Genomic DNA, 21,044 nt, shown 5'->3' on the forward strand with positions numbered 1-21,044 from the left:
TGTGTGGGGTCTACAAACAATTCCCTCTTGACTGTGCTTTTATCCACAAACATTTCACTGAGGTGTGCGCTCCTGCAGAGGGCAGTATGCACTGTGTTTTCTCCACATGCAGACATTAAGCTCAGCTGTGCACTGAGAGCTGGTGAATGTGTTTGTATAAAAACAAAAAAAAGCTGTTTCAGAATGGAAGAAACAAAAAAAAACTTCAGTAAAACCTGAGTTGTCCACTGAGATCAAGTAACAAAAAGTGCACTGCAAATCATATCCTGGCAAATATGGGTCTGCTGTAAAATGTAGGAGTTAGCTCATTAAATAAATTATGTTTGCAGAAGTGAGAACTTGTAGTGAGGGAGGACCTCAAGTGGCACAAAAGCAACAGATGACGTGAAGCTTTCTAAGACGCTTCCCATGCATGGATGAGATTGCTTAATATTTTGACAAACAAGATGGGGAAATGCCAAATGTTTATCACTGTAGAGAAGTAAAAGTACCACGTAAAACGCAAGTATCCTGCTCATAATCACTTGTATCCGGTTTGCACTCGTGGAGTTATGATTTAGATAATGAAAACCAGCAGATTACCGTCTATAATTGGATTCATGACACTAATGTAAATAAAACATGTTGTGTTGTTGATTGGACATTCTATGACTCTGCTGGGAGTGACTATAGTAAAGTGATTCATTATACCTCCCGCCCAGGGGTCTCTATCAGAAACAGGAACAGGACATGGTGCATTTTAAAAGTTGGTTCCTTCCGGTGCAATCAGCAGAAATAGTCACGACACCCCCATACAAACAATATTTCAATGTACACATTAAAACAATCCATGCAGTGCTTTTAGAGCCAGTAAACGACCCTCCATTGGCCCCAAGAGATTATTCACATCATTGTACATATTTTTGTAGGGCATTTAAACATAACTTATTTTTTCCTAAAAAAAAAATAAAGGTAAAACTAGCACCTGCTTGTCAAGTCGAGGTGTTTATGTATGACATGTGAAGGTCCTTCCAGATCTCATAGGAGTGTGCTAAAAAGCCGTCCATTATCAGGGTGTGCATCTCTGTTTTCTTTTTGTGCCCGCTTCCAGGTTCAGTGTTCTGTGGACCCGGGGAAGATTAGCGACCGCTAAGGCGTCTGCTAATGAGGATCCAGTTAATAAAATGAATAAAATAGTATATCTGAGTTACCTAAATAAGTGTGAAAAGAAACAACGTCCAAGAATGTCTTTGCTGGTCTTTCTATCCGGGATAACGGGGGCCGGGGGGCAATTCAGCCAAAACTATCGTAAATGGTCATTTGCCATCCGCCTCTTCAGTGTGGCCTTGTGACGTCAGGGGACGAGAACACGGATCCAGCTTTGTTTGTCTCACTGTGATCTGTCCGGCACGATCGTGGGCGCCGCCGGCTTGGACTCCCCGTTCTGTTTGTCGTTGGACTTCTGGGACAGGTGCGTGGACACGGTGGCTGCCTGCACCACGGCCTTGAAGCTGCGCTTCCTCTTCTGGACGTTCTGCTCCGGGTGGAGGAGGATGACGTAGACCTTGGGGATGTAGAGCATGCCCAGGGATACGGTGGCGCTCAGGCTCATGGACACGGTGAGAGTGGTGGTCTGGATGAACATCTGCAACAGAGACACGCGGCAGGTAAGAAAGATACGGACACGCCAGTGATCACAAAATCAATGCATTTCGTCTAATTTCTGAGGAATCATTCAGTATCTGCTTGTGTGTACGGAGAAAAGATTCCTTCAAGAAAATACACTATGTCATTGCAAAGGTTGTCACAGTGCAGTCTTTTATAATGTTCATCTCAAAGCACAGCATGCAGTGTCTTTCCCTCGATAAATTATTTAGGACCTGGGATATGTAGTCAGCAAAGGAGGCTCTATTTACGGCCTTTACTTTGACCACGTTGTCTCCTCACTGCAGTTCCTTTGTTTTTTCCAACTGTAATAATGAGAAGTAACTTCTCCTTGGATCATCCACCAATAAATTATGAACTCATTATTCAAGCAAACCGTACAAGGCATGAATAAATCAAGACACATGTGCCATAAATAAGATATATCTGTGCCATAAATAAGTCACAATTTGTACACTATCTTCAGCAGCAGCAGAAGATCCTGGTTTCTCGCAGGCTGATGTCCAACAGTATGGCTCCTCATTAGCATCTCCGTCGGGCTTTTCATGGGTTCCTCTGGGTGATCTCTCCGTTTGGTGAAAGGAGCCGTTGTGATGGTGTTCCTGTGCCTGGCCCGAGGCGAGACTGACTCGGGAACAGCGAGTGAATAGTTGTTCCGTATGTAAATACAGACGCGAGCAGGTAACCCGCCTCCTCCCACACGAGGCCACACACATGGCGCAGGCGGATAACGGACGCTATTTTCGAGAGCCAGACAAAAGTAAGCGTCTATATTTAGCTCTTTTTCTAAAGTGATGATTAATTGAACCGGATGGCTGAATTGGTCTGTGAGGGGTCCCTGCCGTCCCTCGGCTCATCTGACCTCCTTTCTTTCCCTCGCTTCCTTTTCTTAATTCACTTCCCATTCGGAGGAGGTGAAAAGACTGAAAGCACCTCGGGCTTTAATTGTTTCAGCCTGACTGATTCATAATACTGCTCTCTATTAGTCAAAGCGTATCTCTGTTTTTCAAATATTCCTCCCAACAGCCTCATACTTTGTGACGGCAGAAATAGCCCACTAGCTGAATTAAACTCCCAGTACAGTGGAGGCCGGATGCCCTGTGAGTACAGCAGCAAGCGAATGCAACATGACAGGCAACAAACTCTGAGTTCACTCTGAACATCTGAGGGATTCACTTACTCTCCTAACTATTAGTGCATGTTGTGGTGTGTTGCATAATTCTGATTTAAATTTGAATTTAAATTACTGCCAATAATATGAAGGATACGCAGTCAGGAGCCTCGGGGGGGGGGGGGACTAAATTTTCTCAAGAGGGATTAATAAAGTTCTTCTTCTGAAAAGACTGTAACATAACGAATGTACTGGTATTCATTTGATGATAAATTGTATAACAAAATGAGGGACTAAACTTGACAAAAGAATCTATTAACCGATCAATTAATAGATTATACTACAAATTAGTAATTGTGGCAGAATTAATGACAATTCATTTCTACGAGTCCTTTCTTTCCTTTTGAGCCCCAAAGTGCCCCGAACGGGTCTGTTCAAGTAGTGATATGAGCCCCAAATGAGTTATAATACTTGTGTTATTTTATAGCATGTCTTTTTTTAGAATTTATTTGTGAAAATATTTTTAAAAAAAATTTAAATTGTACCACATTTTGATCATTACTATAAACGGTTCAAAAATGGAAAAGTTAGAAGCTTTATGCCTAAACATGCTCCGTTTGGGGCATGTTCGGATTCAAAATCTGCATATTTCCCACCTTACGACTTGTGAGGCGTTCGGAAGAAAAAAAGGTGGAAATCGCGACCCCAGTTTGCAGTCTGAAAAGTCGAAGGGGCAGGAAAACGCTTCACTTGGATTTTTCAGGTACTAATATACAACCACTAAGATGCTCTCATACCGTAGATTTATACAGGCTCAGAGAGTTACATAGAGGTGTTTACTATTGACTCGCTGACTTTGTAAAGTGTAGTTATTAACAGAAAGGTGAAAAGTTACATTAGCGCAAAAAAGTGACAGCAAGGTTTTTGATGTTACGGGGTTTATGTAATTACATAAACTTAATTGTAATTTTTTTTTGTTCTGTTCGGATAGATCTTTTCCCACAAGGCTTTACTGTATTTTAGTCATTTAAATGAAGTTAATCAACGTTGTGAATCCGGAGATCCTGTAGGAAACGTCACTCGACCTTTTTTTTTTTTTATCATTTCTTGTCTGATAATGGGTGCAGCCGGTTTTGGGGGGCATGGAGCTCAAAACAATGCTGTCATTTCAGAAAAAAAATTGTCTTTTAAAAACACATCAGGAAATTATTTTTCCCACCATTTTCTGCCATTTTATATTTAAAAGAGAAATATACATAATTCAGAGCAATAATTTTAGCCAAAGACAACTATCAGCCAAAAAAGCGGTGGAGTATCGTCCACTTGAGCAGAGGATGAAGTCAGAGTTGTTTGTATATGGTGCTAGCGGTCTAGATGAAGGTCAGACAGTTGCTGTTTGTTTTCATGCTGCAGACACTCGGTGGAGACCTCCACTCTACTGAGTCCACTTTTTTTGTTAGTAAAAATACAAGTAAATGCGCCGCATTCACAATATTACATTATATTATATGACGGAATAATTATTACTGATACAGTCATGTGTAAGCAACGTTTTAGTGCATCGATGTGGAGATAATTTGAACTGCTCTGTATGCCGTACAACCTTTTTTGTGGAAAAAAATATATATCTTCAAGGTCACTGGTAATTTCCCTCCGAAATGTAGTCGTGTAGGAGTATAAAGCAGCACAAAAGTACAAGTGCCTCCAATCCTAAGAGAAGTAGACTAGAAACGTGATAACTTCCCCACCTTTTCCGTAGACTGTGCTGTGCCAAAGAAGATCGGTACAAAGGCCAGCCAGATGATGCAGGTCGTGTACATGGTGAAGCCGATGGGTTTGGCCTCGTTGAAAGTCTCGGGAACTCCTCTGCTCTTGATGGCGTACACCGTGCAGGTGATCATCAGCACGAAACTGTAGCTCAGACAAAAGATGAGGGACAGGTCGGACATGTCGCACTTGAGGACTCCACGCGCAAACTCCGGGTTCGGGGGCTTCTGCTCCTCGTAGTCGATGATGGTGTGGGGGGGCATCACGCCAAACCAGACGAACACCGCAAACAACTGCAGAGAAAGGAGCGTGAGTCAGAGTGCTGCAAAGAATCGAGGCGGTGTGTGTGTGTGTGTGTGTGTGTGTGTGTGTGTGTGTGTGTGTGCAAAAGAGGCCTCCCCAAGCATACCTGCACCGCGATGAGTATAAAGGTGATAATCAGCTGAGACCCGGGACTGATGAACTTCGGGGGCGTGACCGCTATCTTGCCCTGCTCGAAGATGCGGTAGATCCGGTTGGTCTTGGTGAGCATGGCGGAGTAGCTGATGCACATGCCGAGCCCCAGCAGCAGCCTGCGGAAGGCGCACACGGGCACGCTGGGCTCGGCTATCATGAGGAAGGTGATGAGGTAGATGAGGAAGATGCCCGTCAGCAACACGTAGCTGAGCTCCCTGCCGGAGGCCCGGACGATGGGCGTGTCGTTGAAGCGGATGAAGCTGATGATGCATCCGCTGGTGGCCAGGATGCCCAGGATGGCGAGGAAGACGGGGATGATGGCCCAGGGAGAGCTCCACTCCAGCTTGATGATGGGCGTTGACCGGCAGCCCGTGCGGTTCTTTAGGGGCCTCATGTCGAAGGGGCACATGTCGCAGGAGAACTCGTCCAACAGGTACTGGTAGCCGTCGCAGAGCTCGCAGTGCCAGCAGCAGGGAACGCCCTTCACCATCTTCTTCCTCTCTCCAGACTCGCAAGGGAAACTGCACACCGAGTCTGGGACCTTACGTTCACCACCAGACCACTGCATCTCCTCCGGCTACGGCGCGTGCACAAAACACAAAAACATTGTCTGACTCGTCTGACAAAAAACGCACTCACACACACAACTGCTGCCATTGGGACGGACAAGCAAAGCTCGGATTAAGGACGGATTTAGCCACAAATTGGTCGTCCTCAACTCATTTATGAAATTTCATAAATTGGATTGTGTCTTGTCAATTTCAGCAGTTCCATATTCACAAAATATATAACCGACCAGAACGACGCTAAATGTTTGGGTTTTTTTTGTTACTTTTTTCAACATTCGTAAGGATGCCATTGTCTGGTTTTAATAAATCGTATTAAAGTTCTCAGTGGATAAAACCAAACATGTCAGTTGATCAACACAGAATAGCCGTTAAAACGTGATTAAGAGTAAGACGCACAGTGTCCGCCCAGTTATAGACAAACCACTATCTGACTCACACATGAAATCATTCTAAACAAGTCAATATTTCGGTGAAATGTGCTTCATTTGCTGAGCGTTAGCTGAGAAGATCAATATGCTAACTATGCAGCCAGCGCCAGCAGCTGCTCAGCTTAGCTTAGCATAAATACCGGAAATGAGCTGTTTAGTTTCTCATCTTCGAAGCTAACTGGCCGCTGGATCGATAGCTACCGCCGTGAGAGAGTGGCGTCACAGTCTTCTCAATAGATCGTCTTTTAGTAGACGTTTGTGTTCATAAAACAAGTATTTACATTGAGGCGTAGGTGGTTCGTCCACTGGCCGATGACCTTGTAGCCGGGGTTGCTGACATTAGACAGTTGGTACTGGAAGATGTCGTAACGACCAGGAGCGTCTCCATTCTCATTGAACATCACACCAGTCCCTGCGCTGCCTGTTTGATGGAGACAGAGTTTTAACGATCAGAAAAGCATATTATTGAGTCGAAGGCGACGAGGAATTCCAGCTTTCTGAGCTGCCGACATCACCCCCCCCCCCGTCTTAAGTGGCCGAGAAAACACCCACACACTGTTGACTACAGCTTGTGTTTGCTTTCTTCAGTCTTGTGCAATCATGTGGAAGCTGAGTGCTCTTTAGTGAAAGCTCCTCCACGAGTTCAGTCTTTCAGTGCACTCTGCTCTGTTGGCCTAACGCGATTGAATGTTCCTCTCGGGTCCCTGTAGGCGCTCAATCAGAAAGTCTTCCATACAAGCCAAGGTCACCCAGCAAGAGGAGAGCAGTAAATAGGATGCTCTCATAGAACACTTTTCTTTATCCAAACTGTGACTTCTTCTTTCGTTTTTTTATGAAAGACGAGGATGAAAAGAGGGTGCGCTGTGTATAGGAAGAGAAAGGAGGCACCCCTAGGGAGGGGGGGGCGGGCTTTGAAGATATGTGCCGGGTACTGTAGCTCGGTACATTAGTAGAAACATCTCAAGGCTTCTGACTTCAAGCTAACCTTTATTCTACTGTTTTCTTCTTCAAATGTGCTTCTTTTCATACCTGCAGTGACAGGGAGCAGCAGTTCAAAAGCAATGTTTTTGTCAGCAGAAATCTCAAATCTCACTTTGGGTTTTTTCCTCGTCCAGTTTGATGAAAGACATTGAACTTTTCATTTTTTTTTATCCAAATCATCACACATTGCACGAGACAGGAGGCAAAAACAGAGTTTGATGGTCAAAAGCTTACCGTTGAAGCTGACAGCGCGAATGTATTGCAGCAGCATCTGTCCTTCCACAGGGTCCATCTTCTCGCAGACCCCCATGTAGCCCGGGCACAGGTCCAGGTGCATGCTGTGTAATGCGTGGGCCATGGCGTACACCGCATCAATCACAAACTGCACCTTGCCCTCCTGTTCGTACTGAGAGTGGTGGCTGATTCTTTCCTCGCCTGACAGGTGACAGAAGTGTCAAAAAGTGATGAACACATCCTAACTGCCCGCAAAATAGTGAAAAGACAAAAAGCTGCTCACAGGCACAGAGCTGAGATACATATCTGTTCAATATCAAGGACGTGTCTGGATGTTGAACTGCAGCATGCTTACCTGTACATTTCCTTCTACCAAGTTCATACTTTATGCCCGGGCGGGTTAGTTTGCACTTGAAGTCGTCCTCCCAGAATTCGGCGAACCAGATGTTTCTTCTGTTGTTTTCTAGAGATCTGGACGTGAAGTACTGGTCGAACCCTGAATCATTTTGCAAAGCAGACTTTGTTTAATGCTTTTTACAAATGTCATGCAGGCTTTGAAAGCACAGCGATTGATTTCAGTTTAACAATAATAACATGGTGCTAAAATCAGCAAATAAAATCACATTTCTTTTCACAATGAAATATGGCTTTGACTCAATTCACTGTTAATACCAGTAGCGGACTTATCGAGCATCAATAATTTCCGTCATTTGTTGTGTCGCTATTAAACTCATCTATCAATGTTGAATGTCGCTTTTCATATTGCATCCAGTTGTTCAGAGTAGGATTTCTTATTTTGAGTTAATACGTTCGCCCTACCGTCAATAGAGGCTCGTTTGGGCAGGATGGTCACTGCGCCCTCAGCCACATCCTCCTGGTCTTGAATGGGGGAGTTTTTGGCCCCCCAACTGTCGGAGCCGACGAACAGGAAGTGACCCGTGAGGTTGGCCGTTTTGGCGGTCTGCAACACCCGTCTGAACGAGAACAGATTACCGTCATCGCACTCTTCCTACTTGCCCTCCATCTTGATGTAAAACAGCATCATCTGACTGATTTCCTTTCTCTCACGTAACCTGCAGCAAAAATTCACTCACTTGATGTCGTCCTCGTTGGCAAAGATGATGACCCCTCGGGCATTCGAGGTCTCCATCAGTCTCTTGATGATCTTCTCAAACTCCCCAGGTCTCGGCTCTCTGGGAATCTTTATGGACTGGGCAATGCACAGCCCACCTGGGTCAGAGATATTGGAAATGCATTGGCGTCGTTGTACTTGGCCGTTTTCTCTCCACACTGCCCGGTAATTGGTTTTGTGTATCGAATACTAATAATTAATTTCACAACTGTTCTCACAATGTCTGAATAACTTAACAGTTATGTGAACCAGGTGTGGAATTTTAATATAATTGATTAAACCAAATAAATATTACAAGACTTTACAGACTTACTAACGATGACATTGCTGCATTATACGCTCCAAACGTGAAGATGTTCTGAGCGTATAATGCTGCGTAGTTTAGTGTACCAACACGCTATCATTTAGTACTAAAGACAAAGTACAGATGGAGCTGATGGGAATGTCAGTTTTGCAGGAATTTGATCTAAACCCAAAAGAAAATGGTAAATGAACTTTTAACCGATGAATTGTGTCAGATGAAAGGTCTGGAGGTCCATGTCTTTCTCAGGGGAACATGAATGTCTGTGCCAAAGGGATGGCAATTCATCAAATACTAGATGATATTACCCAAAACCACAATTTCAACTTCATAATGGCACTCGGGGAAAAGCCGGGGGATCACCAGTCATTAGGTTTCATCCTCTGGGGGCCACAAATGTCTGTACAAAATTAAATGGCAATCCATCAAAGAGCTGTTGAGATATTTGAGTCCGGACCGAAACGGTGGACCATCAGCACGCTGCTATAGTTAACTGTCCAGCATTGTCAATTGTTGATGTGCAGTACGTGAATAATACCATAATGATTTGAAATCCGAACTCGAGTAACATCATTTGAGCTTTTAACCATCATTTGAGCTTTTAAACCCATATGAGGCGGTGACTTCTGTTTGCCCTGTTAGCTCAAGGTTTCCTGTTAAAGGATTTTTCCTATTTTAGTCTTTTAATGAGTGAGAACCACACGGCTTGATACGTGAGTAATCCCTTATTGTCACAGCCAGAAACCCAACCTGCTTCTCTGGATATCTGGAGGAAGGCGTCGACGCCACTCTCTCCGTAGTTGCCCTCGGAGGCCAGCGTGGAGACGTAGTTCCAGCCCATGGCTTTGACGATGTCCACCATGGCCTGGGCCTGGTAGGAGTCAGGAGGCACCACGCGGGAGAAGAACTCGTAGCGGCTCTTGTCGCTCAGCTCCGGGGCGGTGGAAGCGTAGCTGATCTGGGGGATCTGAGACACAAGGATGGGTCAGCGATGACGAAAGGGTCGAGTCAAGGGCAAAACATGAACAGCACAATTAAGCCACTATTATATGATTTTTTTTTTTTAAAAAGATGACGAGAGAAAGCAGTGAAGCATATCAGAGGATGATGCACTACTTACTCACCGACAAAACCTTAACACTGTCCAAATGGAGGCCTTCCACATTAATACTAACACATTGTAGTGCATTCAAAATCCCCAAATTGTTCTCAGTAATTCTCAGAACTGAGGCAATGCAACAATGCGATCTGTCCGGTGCTGGTCTGTGCTGACGATAGGGACAACGTCACAGTGCGATACAGATGGTCGCAACCACATCTGTAAAAGCATTTGTTTGAAAAAAAAAAAAAAAAAAAAAAGGATGAGAAGATTAATTTACTGGTGTGCTACTTCTTTAATGACATAGTTTATGTCGACAGTTTATCTCAACCCCGACCCTGCTAATGCCCCGGTCCCTCGCCGTGGCTTAACGGAGGACCCTCTGGAGGGGACGAGGACAGAAAGGTAGACACAAGGGGTAGTGAAGGAGAGCGGAGCGAGAGAACCATTTCACAGATTATCTGGAAGGATTATAGGGGTTTTAGTCAAATTACGTTAAGCACAGAGGGAGAGACAGAGATCAAGAGACTAGGAAAAGGTTAGCATTTCTCAGCTGTAAGCCATACAATATATTTAATTCTGATGGCCACATGCAGCTTCAGTTTTCTGATGTGTGGTAACTCTGTCAAACTCAAATGTACTTGTCAAAGTCTTATTTACCGACCACATCCTCATCCAGATGTGAACTTTCTCCAAAAGAAAAACAACGGAAAACGCTGTTTCACAAGCTCTTTGAGTAACGTAGGTGTCCAGAGGAGAAAGTATCGGTGTCAGCGAGGGAATTCAATTGTTTGCTTAGAAATTTGTGGTAGACAAGACGTAATCCTCCAAATTAATCCCAGAGGCATCTGCACCAATTCACTTTCTACAATCAATTTGCCTAATCAGTAACACACGGATCCACGGACGATCCCGCACCGCTGCGATCTTCTCACTGGCGGTAAATGCTCGAAATGGTCCAAAATCTTCCAGGTTTCAAGCAAACAGAATAAGATTCAACTTTATGAAATACTGAACAGAAGTGTGCGCAGGTACAAGAGGACAAGAGTTAGAGAATGATCAATGGTTTATTCAAATTAAATGTGCACTTAAAGGTGTGGGAAAATTGAATAGATGGATGATATTTATTCTTTTATAACTATTGTTATTATTGTTTTAAAACAGATTAATTGAGGTTTCAGTCTTTAGTTGTGTTCTGATGATTCTGGTTATGACAGTAGGTTGAAATATTAGATCATACTAAATAAATTGCATCATTGTAAATACACATAAATGAAGGTGAAACTAAAAATGATTTTATTATGTTAAAATATAGCTCATTTCTGTATTAATTGTTCACTCTAAAAATGTCCACTGCTATCACCAACATTTTCAAGTTGTTAATTTTAGTTGACCGTGGGTTCAAACCCCAAAGATGTTCGATTTACATGATGCAGAAGGCGAGAAAAGCAATAAACCCTCATTTTTAAAATGCTGGAATAGTCAATGGACTGTTGATGGATTTAGGATCTCAGCCTTGAAAGCTAATGTTTCAATTAACCTTTTTAAAACCATGGCACCCATCTACGGGTGATTTTCGTATTTTTTGCGAATACAACATATAAATCACAAGAAAATATATTGATGTTGTACATCAAATTAAACACCAAAGCATTTTCTACAAGAATCAGTCAGCCATTTAACAAAAAACAGAAAAAAAAGATAATCATAAAAGTATCAAACAAAAAGAGCCCAAAATCAGCATGTTTCCAGAACCAGCAACCCTTAGCTTAGCTTGAAAAGACCTGACGTCCAGAAGCAAGACGATTCCACACAGAGTCCACACATGCCTTCAAAATCCTTCGACCTCGAAGAAGCAGCGAGATATGAGCCAAAGAGCGCAGCAACATGAATCGCTGTATTGCTTTTCAATCAGCAAATACTGCTTACCTTTGTTTTACAGTTTCATAATTGTTAACTTGTGTGCTTGTTTTATTTTAAAGGGAAAGTATAGGTTGTTTTATGAATTTAAAAAAAAAAATCTGATTTTTTTCATTTCTTTTTTCATGCTAAATGTGACCAAATGTGAGCCCTTGCTTGACTTTTTTCTGTACTAAATCCTCTCTAACTTTGTTCTGCTTCACTTTATGAAAGTAAAACAGTGCAAAAATGATGTTAAAATGTTGTGGTAGGATTTAATAGACGCTTAGACCTTACGAATGCATCATTTCAAGGTCCAAATCATGCTAAAAGTGCTTTTTTTTCTAGGCGGACCTGAAAACTTTACGTTACACACTGTGTGTCATCTTCATTTACTCTTCACCAGTAACACATAGACTGAAATTTACACATCTGAGCAAAATGTAACATTATACTTGTTTATTAACACCACGATTATTCAAATAGCTCTAGTGGTTGCAGAGATACACCCATTTTAGTTTGGGTATGTCATTTTCGAGCAGAAGCCTAAAAAGAGGCTCGGGGCTCAACTCTTGGTATCTACTGTATAACCTAAGGTGAAGTGCTGAATAAAATACATATTGATGGAAAACAAACATCATAAATTATACATTATGATGTATAAAATGCCCTACACCTGCAGTTTTCATTTATAGCATAAGTAATAAATAAATAAATAAAAGGCAAGACAAAACAGCACGTGTCGATGCTGAAACATCTCCTGGCTCAGAGCAGATGTTCAATGAATACAAGCGTCCACGGCGTGGAGACCAGCACAAATGGACAGCGGGAGGAAACATAGCGTTTAACTAAATCTGCTCCACGCCGTCCAGGCGTCGCCGTCATCCCGCTGGCCTGATGCTCTATTTTCAGCCCGGGGTCCTGAGCTGCTGAGAGGGGCTTAGTGGAGGGTGGGATCTATAATTCTGTAGTTAACATCTGCCCTGTATGAAAGCTGCCCTTCCTTAGCTCTCACATCAGCATCCTCACTCTGAAGAATGCAGTAAAATGTAAACTTCTAACTTCTTTTTTTTTTTCTTTACAAAACAAATTTGGCGAATTTGAACCCAGTGTAATTCTTATTTTTAGACATTTTACGGATTTCTGGCAGACTATGTCGCTAAGTCGATGAGAACATGACATAATGTGGGATTTACACCGCTTCAGTGTCCCATTATTGCTATGAGCAGTGTAATCAATCATCAATGGTCAATCATCTGTAAAATACATTTTAAAAAACAATGGGAAAAAAAGTACAATGAACACATAACAAGGATTAGCCTGCGAAGGCAACGCCTGAAACTGGATTCAAAATCCTGTGACGTGGAGAGAGGCTCCCTTCAAAATCCTATTGGGAGATATATGTGCTGAATACTTGTCTATACAGCAGCAATATGTGCAGTATAATCAATCAAGATATCCAGATGAGACATTGTTATTAAATGCGAGGAGTACTCTTAATTAAGTCCCTGTGTTCATGCTGCAGAATGAAATCAAAATTTAATGATGGGCCCCATTCATCATCTGAGAGTGAATGAAATGATTAAATGAGGAGGACCGTTGTGCGCTCCTGTACATCTTAACTAGATCAGCCGTGAGCTAATTTAACGGTACAAGCATGGGTACGTGCGTTCATTAAATCAGGATAATCAGCTATTTGATCCATAATTCGACATCAAAAGCGACCACATGGGAGGTTTGCTTCATGAGTCTCTGATGTCACGGAAGGATTTTTAAAACTAAAGACACACAAATAAGTGGTGTGTCGCTGACAGTTTAGACAGTTTGACACAGTCCCTCTGGGTTTAAAGGTCATCGAGTAACAGTTTGGGTTTGTGGCCCCCTGAAATAACGCAATGCTACTCGTGACCCCAAATTACTTATTTCACTTTGAGGCCCGAAGAAGTGAGAGTATCCAGACATTTCATTTATTTATTTTTAGGGAGAGAGAAGGTTCCTGGATGTAATCAAACTGGTAATGTAAAGTAAAAAAAATAAAAATAAAAAAACATTATTACTTTCCGATTTTTTTTTTCTATCACCTCGTTAACCTTCAGACTCGAGGACTTGGGGGTCAGATCTCGAGTAAGCGGTCTGACCCCCAGGTTGGGAAACGCTGCTTTAACATCTAGCATGTACGTTCTCCATCTTGAATACATTAAAAAGAGAAGTCAGTCAGGAACAATGGCTTTCACCTGGATTGATCCCATCTGCTTACTGACTGAAAAGAGAAACTCTCTGAATAGTCTGCCCCTCTCAGAGAGACGTGGTGAAAACTCACCGAAAACAACCTGAGCACGTTCGCCACCATGATGGACACCGAGCTGCCGGACGCCCCGATCACGCCGACCACCCTCTCTGGTTTGGGCAGGATGGGAGGCTCTCCGTTGGAGCAGCGCACATCTGAGGTGTCCTTCTGGATGAGGGCCTGGACGAAGGTGAGCGACTGCTCCAGGGCGTAGGTGTCTCTGGAGCAGGTGTCCAGGATCCGGGCCCCCAGAGTGATGTTGGGAAGCAGGTCCGGGTCGCTGTTGATCTGGTCCAAGGCGTACAGCAAGGCCTCCAATCGATGGATCCCCTTTTCTCGCTTGATCTCCCCGCAGGCCACGCCGGCAGGGCCCCGAGAGTGCACGGGGAACAGCGCGCCGATAGTGACGTCCCCCTCGATTTTGATGGACTGAGGCTGGGTGCCCTGCTGGGCCCACGAGCCCGGGCCGGCACCCACCAGCAGCACCCACGTCAGCCGAAGCCATGTTTGGTATCTGAAAGGCGAAGTGAGCGAGCGGCACCGGTGGGATGAGCGGGCCTCTGATGTCATGATGAGGACCAGCAGAGGTACTGACAGCACCAGGCCACTCCCTCTACCTCCGACACCTGAGGGCAGTCACAGAGGTCTGATTATCGTCTCTCTTTTAGTGGAGGAAGAGAACGCTGTAAACTATCAAACGCTATTGTCTGTTACCTTCTAGGGTCTAGCTCTAATATATATGGTCTGTTACTTTTTTTTTTTTTTAACTTTCGACAATTTTTTTCTTTTTCTTTCATTTTACTTTAACATTGCATGTAAATGCTAAAAGGATTCGTATCAAGTCGACAATCAAAAAAATAGCCCAACAGAAGATTTGTAAACAGGAAGAATTCTGACATTTTCTGACACATTTTCTGCTGTTTGGATCTGTTTTGATGTGTTTATTTCTTGCCGAGAAAATGATCAAATACAAGCTTTATGTGTATACACCATTAAATAATCATCATTTAAAAAGATGTAACCGAGGACAAGATTTGAGCATTCAGGATGACAGAGAGGGAATAGCTTTTATCACAGAGAGCTGAGAGCCGATGATGGAAAACATTATAAATTTTGCAAAACACAAAACATCCACTGTACCGTCGCAGCATTTAATGCCCCAAAAGTTGAAGCAGGTTCATTTTATCTGTATGACGCTCGTTGACACAACCCACAGTAAACATCTGGACCAAAAGGGTAAATACAGTGAATGTTGCAACGCAGAGTTTGAAGAATTGTGTTATGGGGTAACTAAATTGTCATTCAATTGACATTCAATCCAAATATAATAATAATAATAATAATAATAATAATAATAATAATTACACCTAAATATTATCAGTTTGCATGTTTTTTTTCAAATTGCAATACAAACATATATTCATACTTATATTTAATGACACTAAATCTTTCTGTTTTTCTGTTCTGCACTTTCAAGTTGGATGGATGGAAAAGAGAAAATTCTCAAAATAAGAGCACCTTGTGAATTTGCATCAATCACACAGCGGCCTTTTGAGTAGAGACATCTCTCCATGTAACGGCACTTCTTACCTGTCCATTCTTCATTGACCAGTCAGGATCTGATCCATCACTCGAGCTCCTCCAAGCGGCCCTCCATCCACGGTCCAAAATGGGATTAAATGTCTAGAGGCAAGGCTCTCCTCTCCTCACCAAAGGTAAATCCTCTATCATCACAGACGGCTGCCGTGCACTCTCAAAAACAAGCAGAACACACCAAAAAACCACGGTCGGGAAAAAAAGAAGTAGTGGAGGTTAATGAAAGACTAAATGAAAACACGGACTTCTGAGGCTCCCGGGTGCCGTATCATGGCAGAATCAGAGAAAAGTGGAGGAAAAGAGCAACATTACAGCAGTGAGATTCTACAAATCACTGCCAAATCCCTTAAAAGCTCTCCCTCTCTCTCTCTCTCTCTCGTTCTTTTTCCTCCGTGTGCATCTCTGTCCAGGCACTCCCCCCCACCCTACTCTCTCTCTCTCTCTGTTGAACTCTCTCCTTGCTCGTTCCCTCAGTGCACTAATGGCCACAGATTGGGATTATCATGCAGGCGTCTGTGAAGAAAGCACTAGGTGGAATCGCCCACTTTTTTTTTTCATACAGCTGAACCCTCCTCCCCACCCCCCAGTATGATGGAACTCACTTTGAGAGATTAGATGAGCGGCGATTTGATTCATACACTCCCCCACACACACACACACGCGCACACACACAAACACATACTAACATGCCACACACTCTCTCTCTCTCTTCACACACCTGTCAACACTGGCACAATGGTGAAGAATATCAGAGCAGGAAATAGGTTTTGGCTACACAGAAGGCCAGATTAGATTTATTATTGATTTGAGTTGTGGCTGTGGGAAAAGCAGCCAGCTCCCACCCACATCAGTTTGTAGCTCATCTTTGGTCAATTAGATGCTCGAACAAAGCAGCTATACTGCCTCCTGCTGTACCAATAACACGTCAAGTATAACACATCAAGTATTGAGTCGAGTAAAAATAAGCACACAACATAAAATCCTTCACCATACTTTTAATTTCCAATTTGTAGAATCTGTGAACTGTTACAAAAACAGATTAAACTCCTGATTTTAAATCGGCTCAGTGAACCCGAGACCGCAGAGGCCAGAGGTCTGCTAGTACCAGTGTAAAACATGACACTTTTTGTGGAAAACTACCCTAAGAATGTGGACTTCTCCAAGCCGTCCTCGACTTTGGTGTACTCCAGGTGAGATTTGAAGTACTGGCTCTCATATCGCGGGCTGCTCCGGACAAATTCCAGGTAGTCAGGAGCTCCGGGGCAGACGACGTTGTCTGCCAGCAGGACGCTGCCTTTCCTGAGGAGGCCGCACTCCTGGTGAAAAAGCAAAGAGCGTCATCACGGCAGAGAAAGAAGAGAATTGGGCCGATTATGAAATAAACAGGACACACTTGCCTCCATCAGTTTTGCGTCGGGAAGGTAGCGGTCCTTCCAGTGATCCAGGAAAACCAAATCAAAAGTTGTCACCCCAAACTGCTCCTTCATTCTGGGTATCAAGTCACCAGAAGCACCTTCCACTAACTGGATCTAGAAAGAGAAAGCAGCTGGTCATCTGACCTGCACATGCTACGTAAACGATTGTTTCCCGGTCTGTGTGGAGCCACCTGGCTTCACCTTGCTCTCCAAACCGGCCCAAGCGATGACTTGACGGGCAATAGCAGCAAAGTCTGGATTGTACTCGAGAGTGATGAGCTTGGCGTGAGGTGGAAGCAGCATGGCAATCCGCACCGTGGAGTAGCCACAGTAGGTCCCCAGCTCCAGCACCGTGGATGGGTTTACCTCAGACACCACCGAGTCAAGAATGCAGCCTGTCGCAATAAGATGACAGAAGATACACACAAGGCAATGATTCTACATGAAACACATAATAATAATGATGATAATAATAATAATAATAATAAATCAGTACCTTTCTCATCCCCCACATTCATGGCCCACTCCTTGTTTCTGCAGAAGTGATCGATGGCCTGCACCACGCTGAGAGGGTCCCCTCTAGTGGCGTTCTTCTGTACTGCACCCAGGAGCCGCTGAAGGGATAAACATAAAAAAAAGGAGGGCTTTTTTATATCACACTGTCTTTTTAGTGTCATTATCAACTCGTCTATAATTATTCACCCATTTGAGCTTTTAAAACGATCAATACTCATACGTAGAACCGCTGGGTTGCCAACCTTTGACCAAGCAGCACTCCCCATTTGTTGGTGTCCATCCTCTTTTACTTCAAATTGGGATTTTGTAGAGAAGATTTAACAGAATAGCATTTAGGAGCAGTAACAATGTCTGTGAAGCTGAAAGTGTACATTCGCAACTGCCTGATTCTTCATTTAATTATCTTTTGGATTTAATTTAATAGTGTTTAAAACACTACAGTTATTTCGTCCCTAGATCAATAGTTTCCTTGTCCTTAAAGGTACAGAGGCATCACTGAATGAATCTGTGTCATCGTCTGTTTCAATATGGAATAAAGTAAAGTTGGTGTGTGTTAATTGTTAAATAGCAGGCATCAACAAAATATAGGAATCTAAATGAGAAAAAGGTGTCAGCTTTGTGGACTTGAAGAGGCCACAGTGTCGAGAACAGTGTATGTTTATGTATCTTACTAGTCCATCTAACCTCTGCTCCTGGCTTCCATCAGCTGCTCACAACTGTGACCCCGCCGCCCGCCTGCACAGTTGTCTCTTGTTACCTCAACAGTCTGTACCGCATAAGCGTCACCCTCTCCAATTTGTTTTTTAGCTCACGCCCTTCTACGTACAGGGTGTCAGTCCACTAAAGAGGTTTATCATCTGAGCCTGCAGCCCTCTCAAAAGCTAAAGCCAGTCTTATCCCTACAGGCCATCCATACAGCTGACTGTGCAGAACCTGTTATCGTGGTCAAAGCTAATCGTTCTGTGTGCACAGAGTTGTACCTCATTAAACACTGAGAGTACGGTGCACCTGAGCAGAGGTCTGATCCACCAGAACAGGTGTGCAGTGCCTTTAACGTTATGCCCCATAATTTAGTGTTTTAAAAAATATATATTCCAGGGATACAACCAGCAACTTGTGAGCTACATCCATGCCCTACATCCAGAAGAATCCCAAAACAGAAAAACATTTCATTGGAAATGATGTGGAATGTTTTCTTTTTAGCCACCATGTTGTTAAGTGTGGGTAGAAAATATGAGGCTAAAGCCACATTGTGAACATATTATTCAAAGATAACAGAGCCTAAAGTGTGTGTGTGTGTGTGTGTGTGTGTATGTGTGTGTGTGTGTGTGTGTGTGTGTGTGTGTGTGTGTGTGTGTGTGTGTGTGTGTGTGTGTGTGTGCTTTCATTAGGGACAGATGAAGAAGTTTCAGCCCTCATTAATTAGCACAAAGGAGCTTTTCTCAGGAAACAATGAACAAGTGTGGATTCACACATTTGTACGCATGCATGCCTTTTGTGTTTAAGGACACATGTCCTGTGCTGGTCTGATGTAGGTATATGACAGGCTTGATAAAATATGTGTTATCTGATAGTCAGTGTTTTTGTAATACCATGTAAGGCAAACGTGCATCTATGTTGTGACATCTTCCCATGAAACTTTGCACTTACATTGCCTTTTTATTCTCCACCACCTCAACAAAATACAATGTTAAATCCATAAATCTCTGTGTTGGTTACAGTTCCATAACAAATGCTGAAAGTGCAGGTTTTGATCCTGTACCTCAGCAGCCAGTGTTGATGAGAAAGCAGCGTGGCTGGATGGCAACGTCGGCGTGTGTTCACCACGTCTGGATGAGTTACGATGAAAACGCTAACTTGTGGTCCTCAGAGAAAAAAGCCCACCGACCCTGATGCATCAGGCCGAAGTTTGAATTTGTTCAATACTCTGGTTTATGATCAAACTCCTGCAAAACTAATGATTCCCATCAGCTTGCAGGTTTACTTTGTGTGTTGCACACACATGTACCTTTTGTTTCTGTCTGCATCTTATCATTAGCATATATCTCAGTCCTCCACACCTACAGGACTGCAGCTCTCTAGAGGTGAATACTGCGTATTGAAGGCCCACCTGAGGGCGCGTGGACTGGGTCACTGTGTCCAGCATCCTCTCCACAATGACTTCATGCCAGAACAGCGCCAACCCCGCGTGGTACTGCACGACAGAGGGGATCACCCATCTGTACAGCGCATACAGAAGAGCTGCTCCACCGCTGCAGCTGTAGAGAAGAGTCAGCCACATCCTGCAAGCGAGACAGAGAGATGGTTATATACGGGGCCTGCGTTATGGAACCTGCATGTGATCAATGAGCCTCACACATGCATGCATAACAACGACAGCATCTGCACGAGATGAACGAGAGCGCTCGTATCTTCCCTCCCTCTCTCCCTTTGTAAGCGGGTAATGAGATGGGTGTTTACTATGCGGGGTACAATACTGATCCTGCTCCTGTTTTCATTATCAGCTGCTGCAGCCAACTCGCATCCCAATGCAACAATGCCCCTAGGATTTTCTTTTTTTTTTAAATCAACTTTAAAATACACACTTGTGAGCGGATGAATCGGGAAGAACAAAGCATTAAAAAAATAGCCTAAACAAGGGCTCTTCCTGTGGGAAAGCTTAAAGACCAAATGGCTCCACCTTGCTCTAATGAAGCATCCGTGAAAGAGCAACAGTGGTGTTGAGGTAATTCCTTTTGATCCGGAGTTTGAGTTGCATGGCAACTAGCTGGGGGTTAAGAGCTTTGTCAAGAAAGAAAGAAAAAAGGCAGAGCACCGTGACTTTAACCTTTTCACTTTGTCCTCCTCCTGACAGACACACAACCTGGAGATGCAGACGCACAGAGAAGAGCAGAGCAGTCCTGGCATGGCTTTATGAAGCACACCTTCCATCTTTAATCGATGTGTAGTGAGTCTTTCAGTTCGCACAACACACAGAGATCAGAGATGTCTCCTCGTAAAATCACACCATGAGTAGTTTTCAAATGAAGGAACAGAAATGACGACAGGTGCTGCACACCTTTATATATATATATATATATATATATATATATATATATATATATATATATATATATATATATATATATATATATATATATATATATATATATATATGACGTCACGCATCGTTTGTTGTGAGAATGCCAACTCTGCGGAGCATCACCGGCAATGGCAGGTTCACGCGCGCGCACGCACTCTTCAGTCCAAAACGGGAATTCAAGCCAGAATGAGCCGTGGTCTCCCGCGTGGAACCAACACTTGTTAGACACTGAAATAACACCTCGCGCAGTCCCAAAGGGTCTCTCATTAAAACCGAACACAAATGGAGACTTACATGTGTGGGCACGCGGCGCTCCGTGTCCTCTTCGCACCTCCTCGCGCTGCGAGAGCGAATATCGGGGAGTTTTTATTCCAGCGGGCGGACATATGCCCGAGGACCCTGACTCCTCCCTCCCTCCCTCCCTCCCCCTCCTCCCCCCATTTCTCGGCCGAATGTGAGGAATGCATATTATACCATATCCCCTACGCTCATACACACACACACACACACACACACACACACACACA

At 43.6% G+C, this 21,044-nt stretch overlaps 2 protein-coding genes across 2 annotated transcripts; both read right to left on the reverse strand.

Moving 5' to 3' along the window:
• Positions 1–4: 4 nt before the first annotated feature.
• On the reverse strand, positions 5–15,570 carry grm6b (glutamate receptor, metabotropic 6b). The gene is made up of 11 exons (XM_068594081.1): positions 15,499–15,570; positions 13,942–14,534; positions 9,374–9,590; positions 8,285–8,420; positions 8,010–8,164; positions 7,546–7,686; positions 7,191–7,391; positions 6,257–6,396; positions 4,932–5,555; positions 4,504–4,815; positions 5–1,624 (listed from the first exon to the last, which is right to left on the reverse strand). The coding sequence occupies exons 2-11, from the start codon at positions 14,476–14,478 to the stop codon at positions 1,370–1,372; spliced, it is 2,718 nt and encodes a 905-aa protein (XP_068450182.1). The 5' UTR covers positions 14,479–14,534; positions 15,499–15,570; the 3' UTR covers positions 5–1,369.
• A 920-nt stretch (positions 15,571–16,490) lies between these two features.
• comtb (catechol-O-methyltransferase b) lies at positions 16,491–20,902 on the reverse strand. Its single transcript, XM_068594808.1, has 6 exons — positions 20,812–20,902; positions 19,546–19,717; positions 17,416–17,533; positions 17,121–17,314; positions 16,902–17,033; positions 16,491–16,820 (listed from the first exon to the last, which is right to left on the reverse strand). Coding segments are annotated over exons 1-6 (798 nt in total). The 5' UTR covers positions 20,814–20,902; the 3' UTR covers positions 16,491–16,640.
• Between the last annotated feature and the right edge of the window lie 142 nt (positions 20,903–21,044).

The sequence above is a fragment of the Clinocottus analis genome, unplaced genomic scaffold, assembly GCF_023055335.1.
Source record: "Clinocottus analis isolate CAN_PGR_092001 unplaced genomic scaffold, fCliAna1.0.p SCAF_3, whole genome shotgun sequence".
Classification (NCBI taxonomy): domain Eukaryota; kingdom Metazoa; phylum Chordata; class Actinopteri; order Perciformes; family Cottidae; genus Clinocottus; species Clinocottus analis.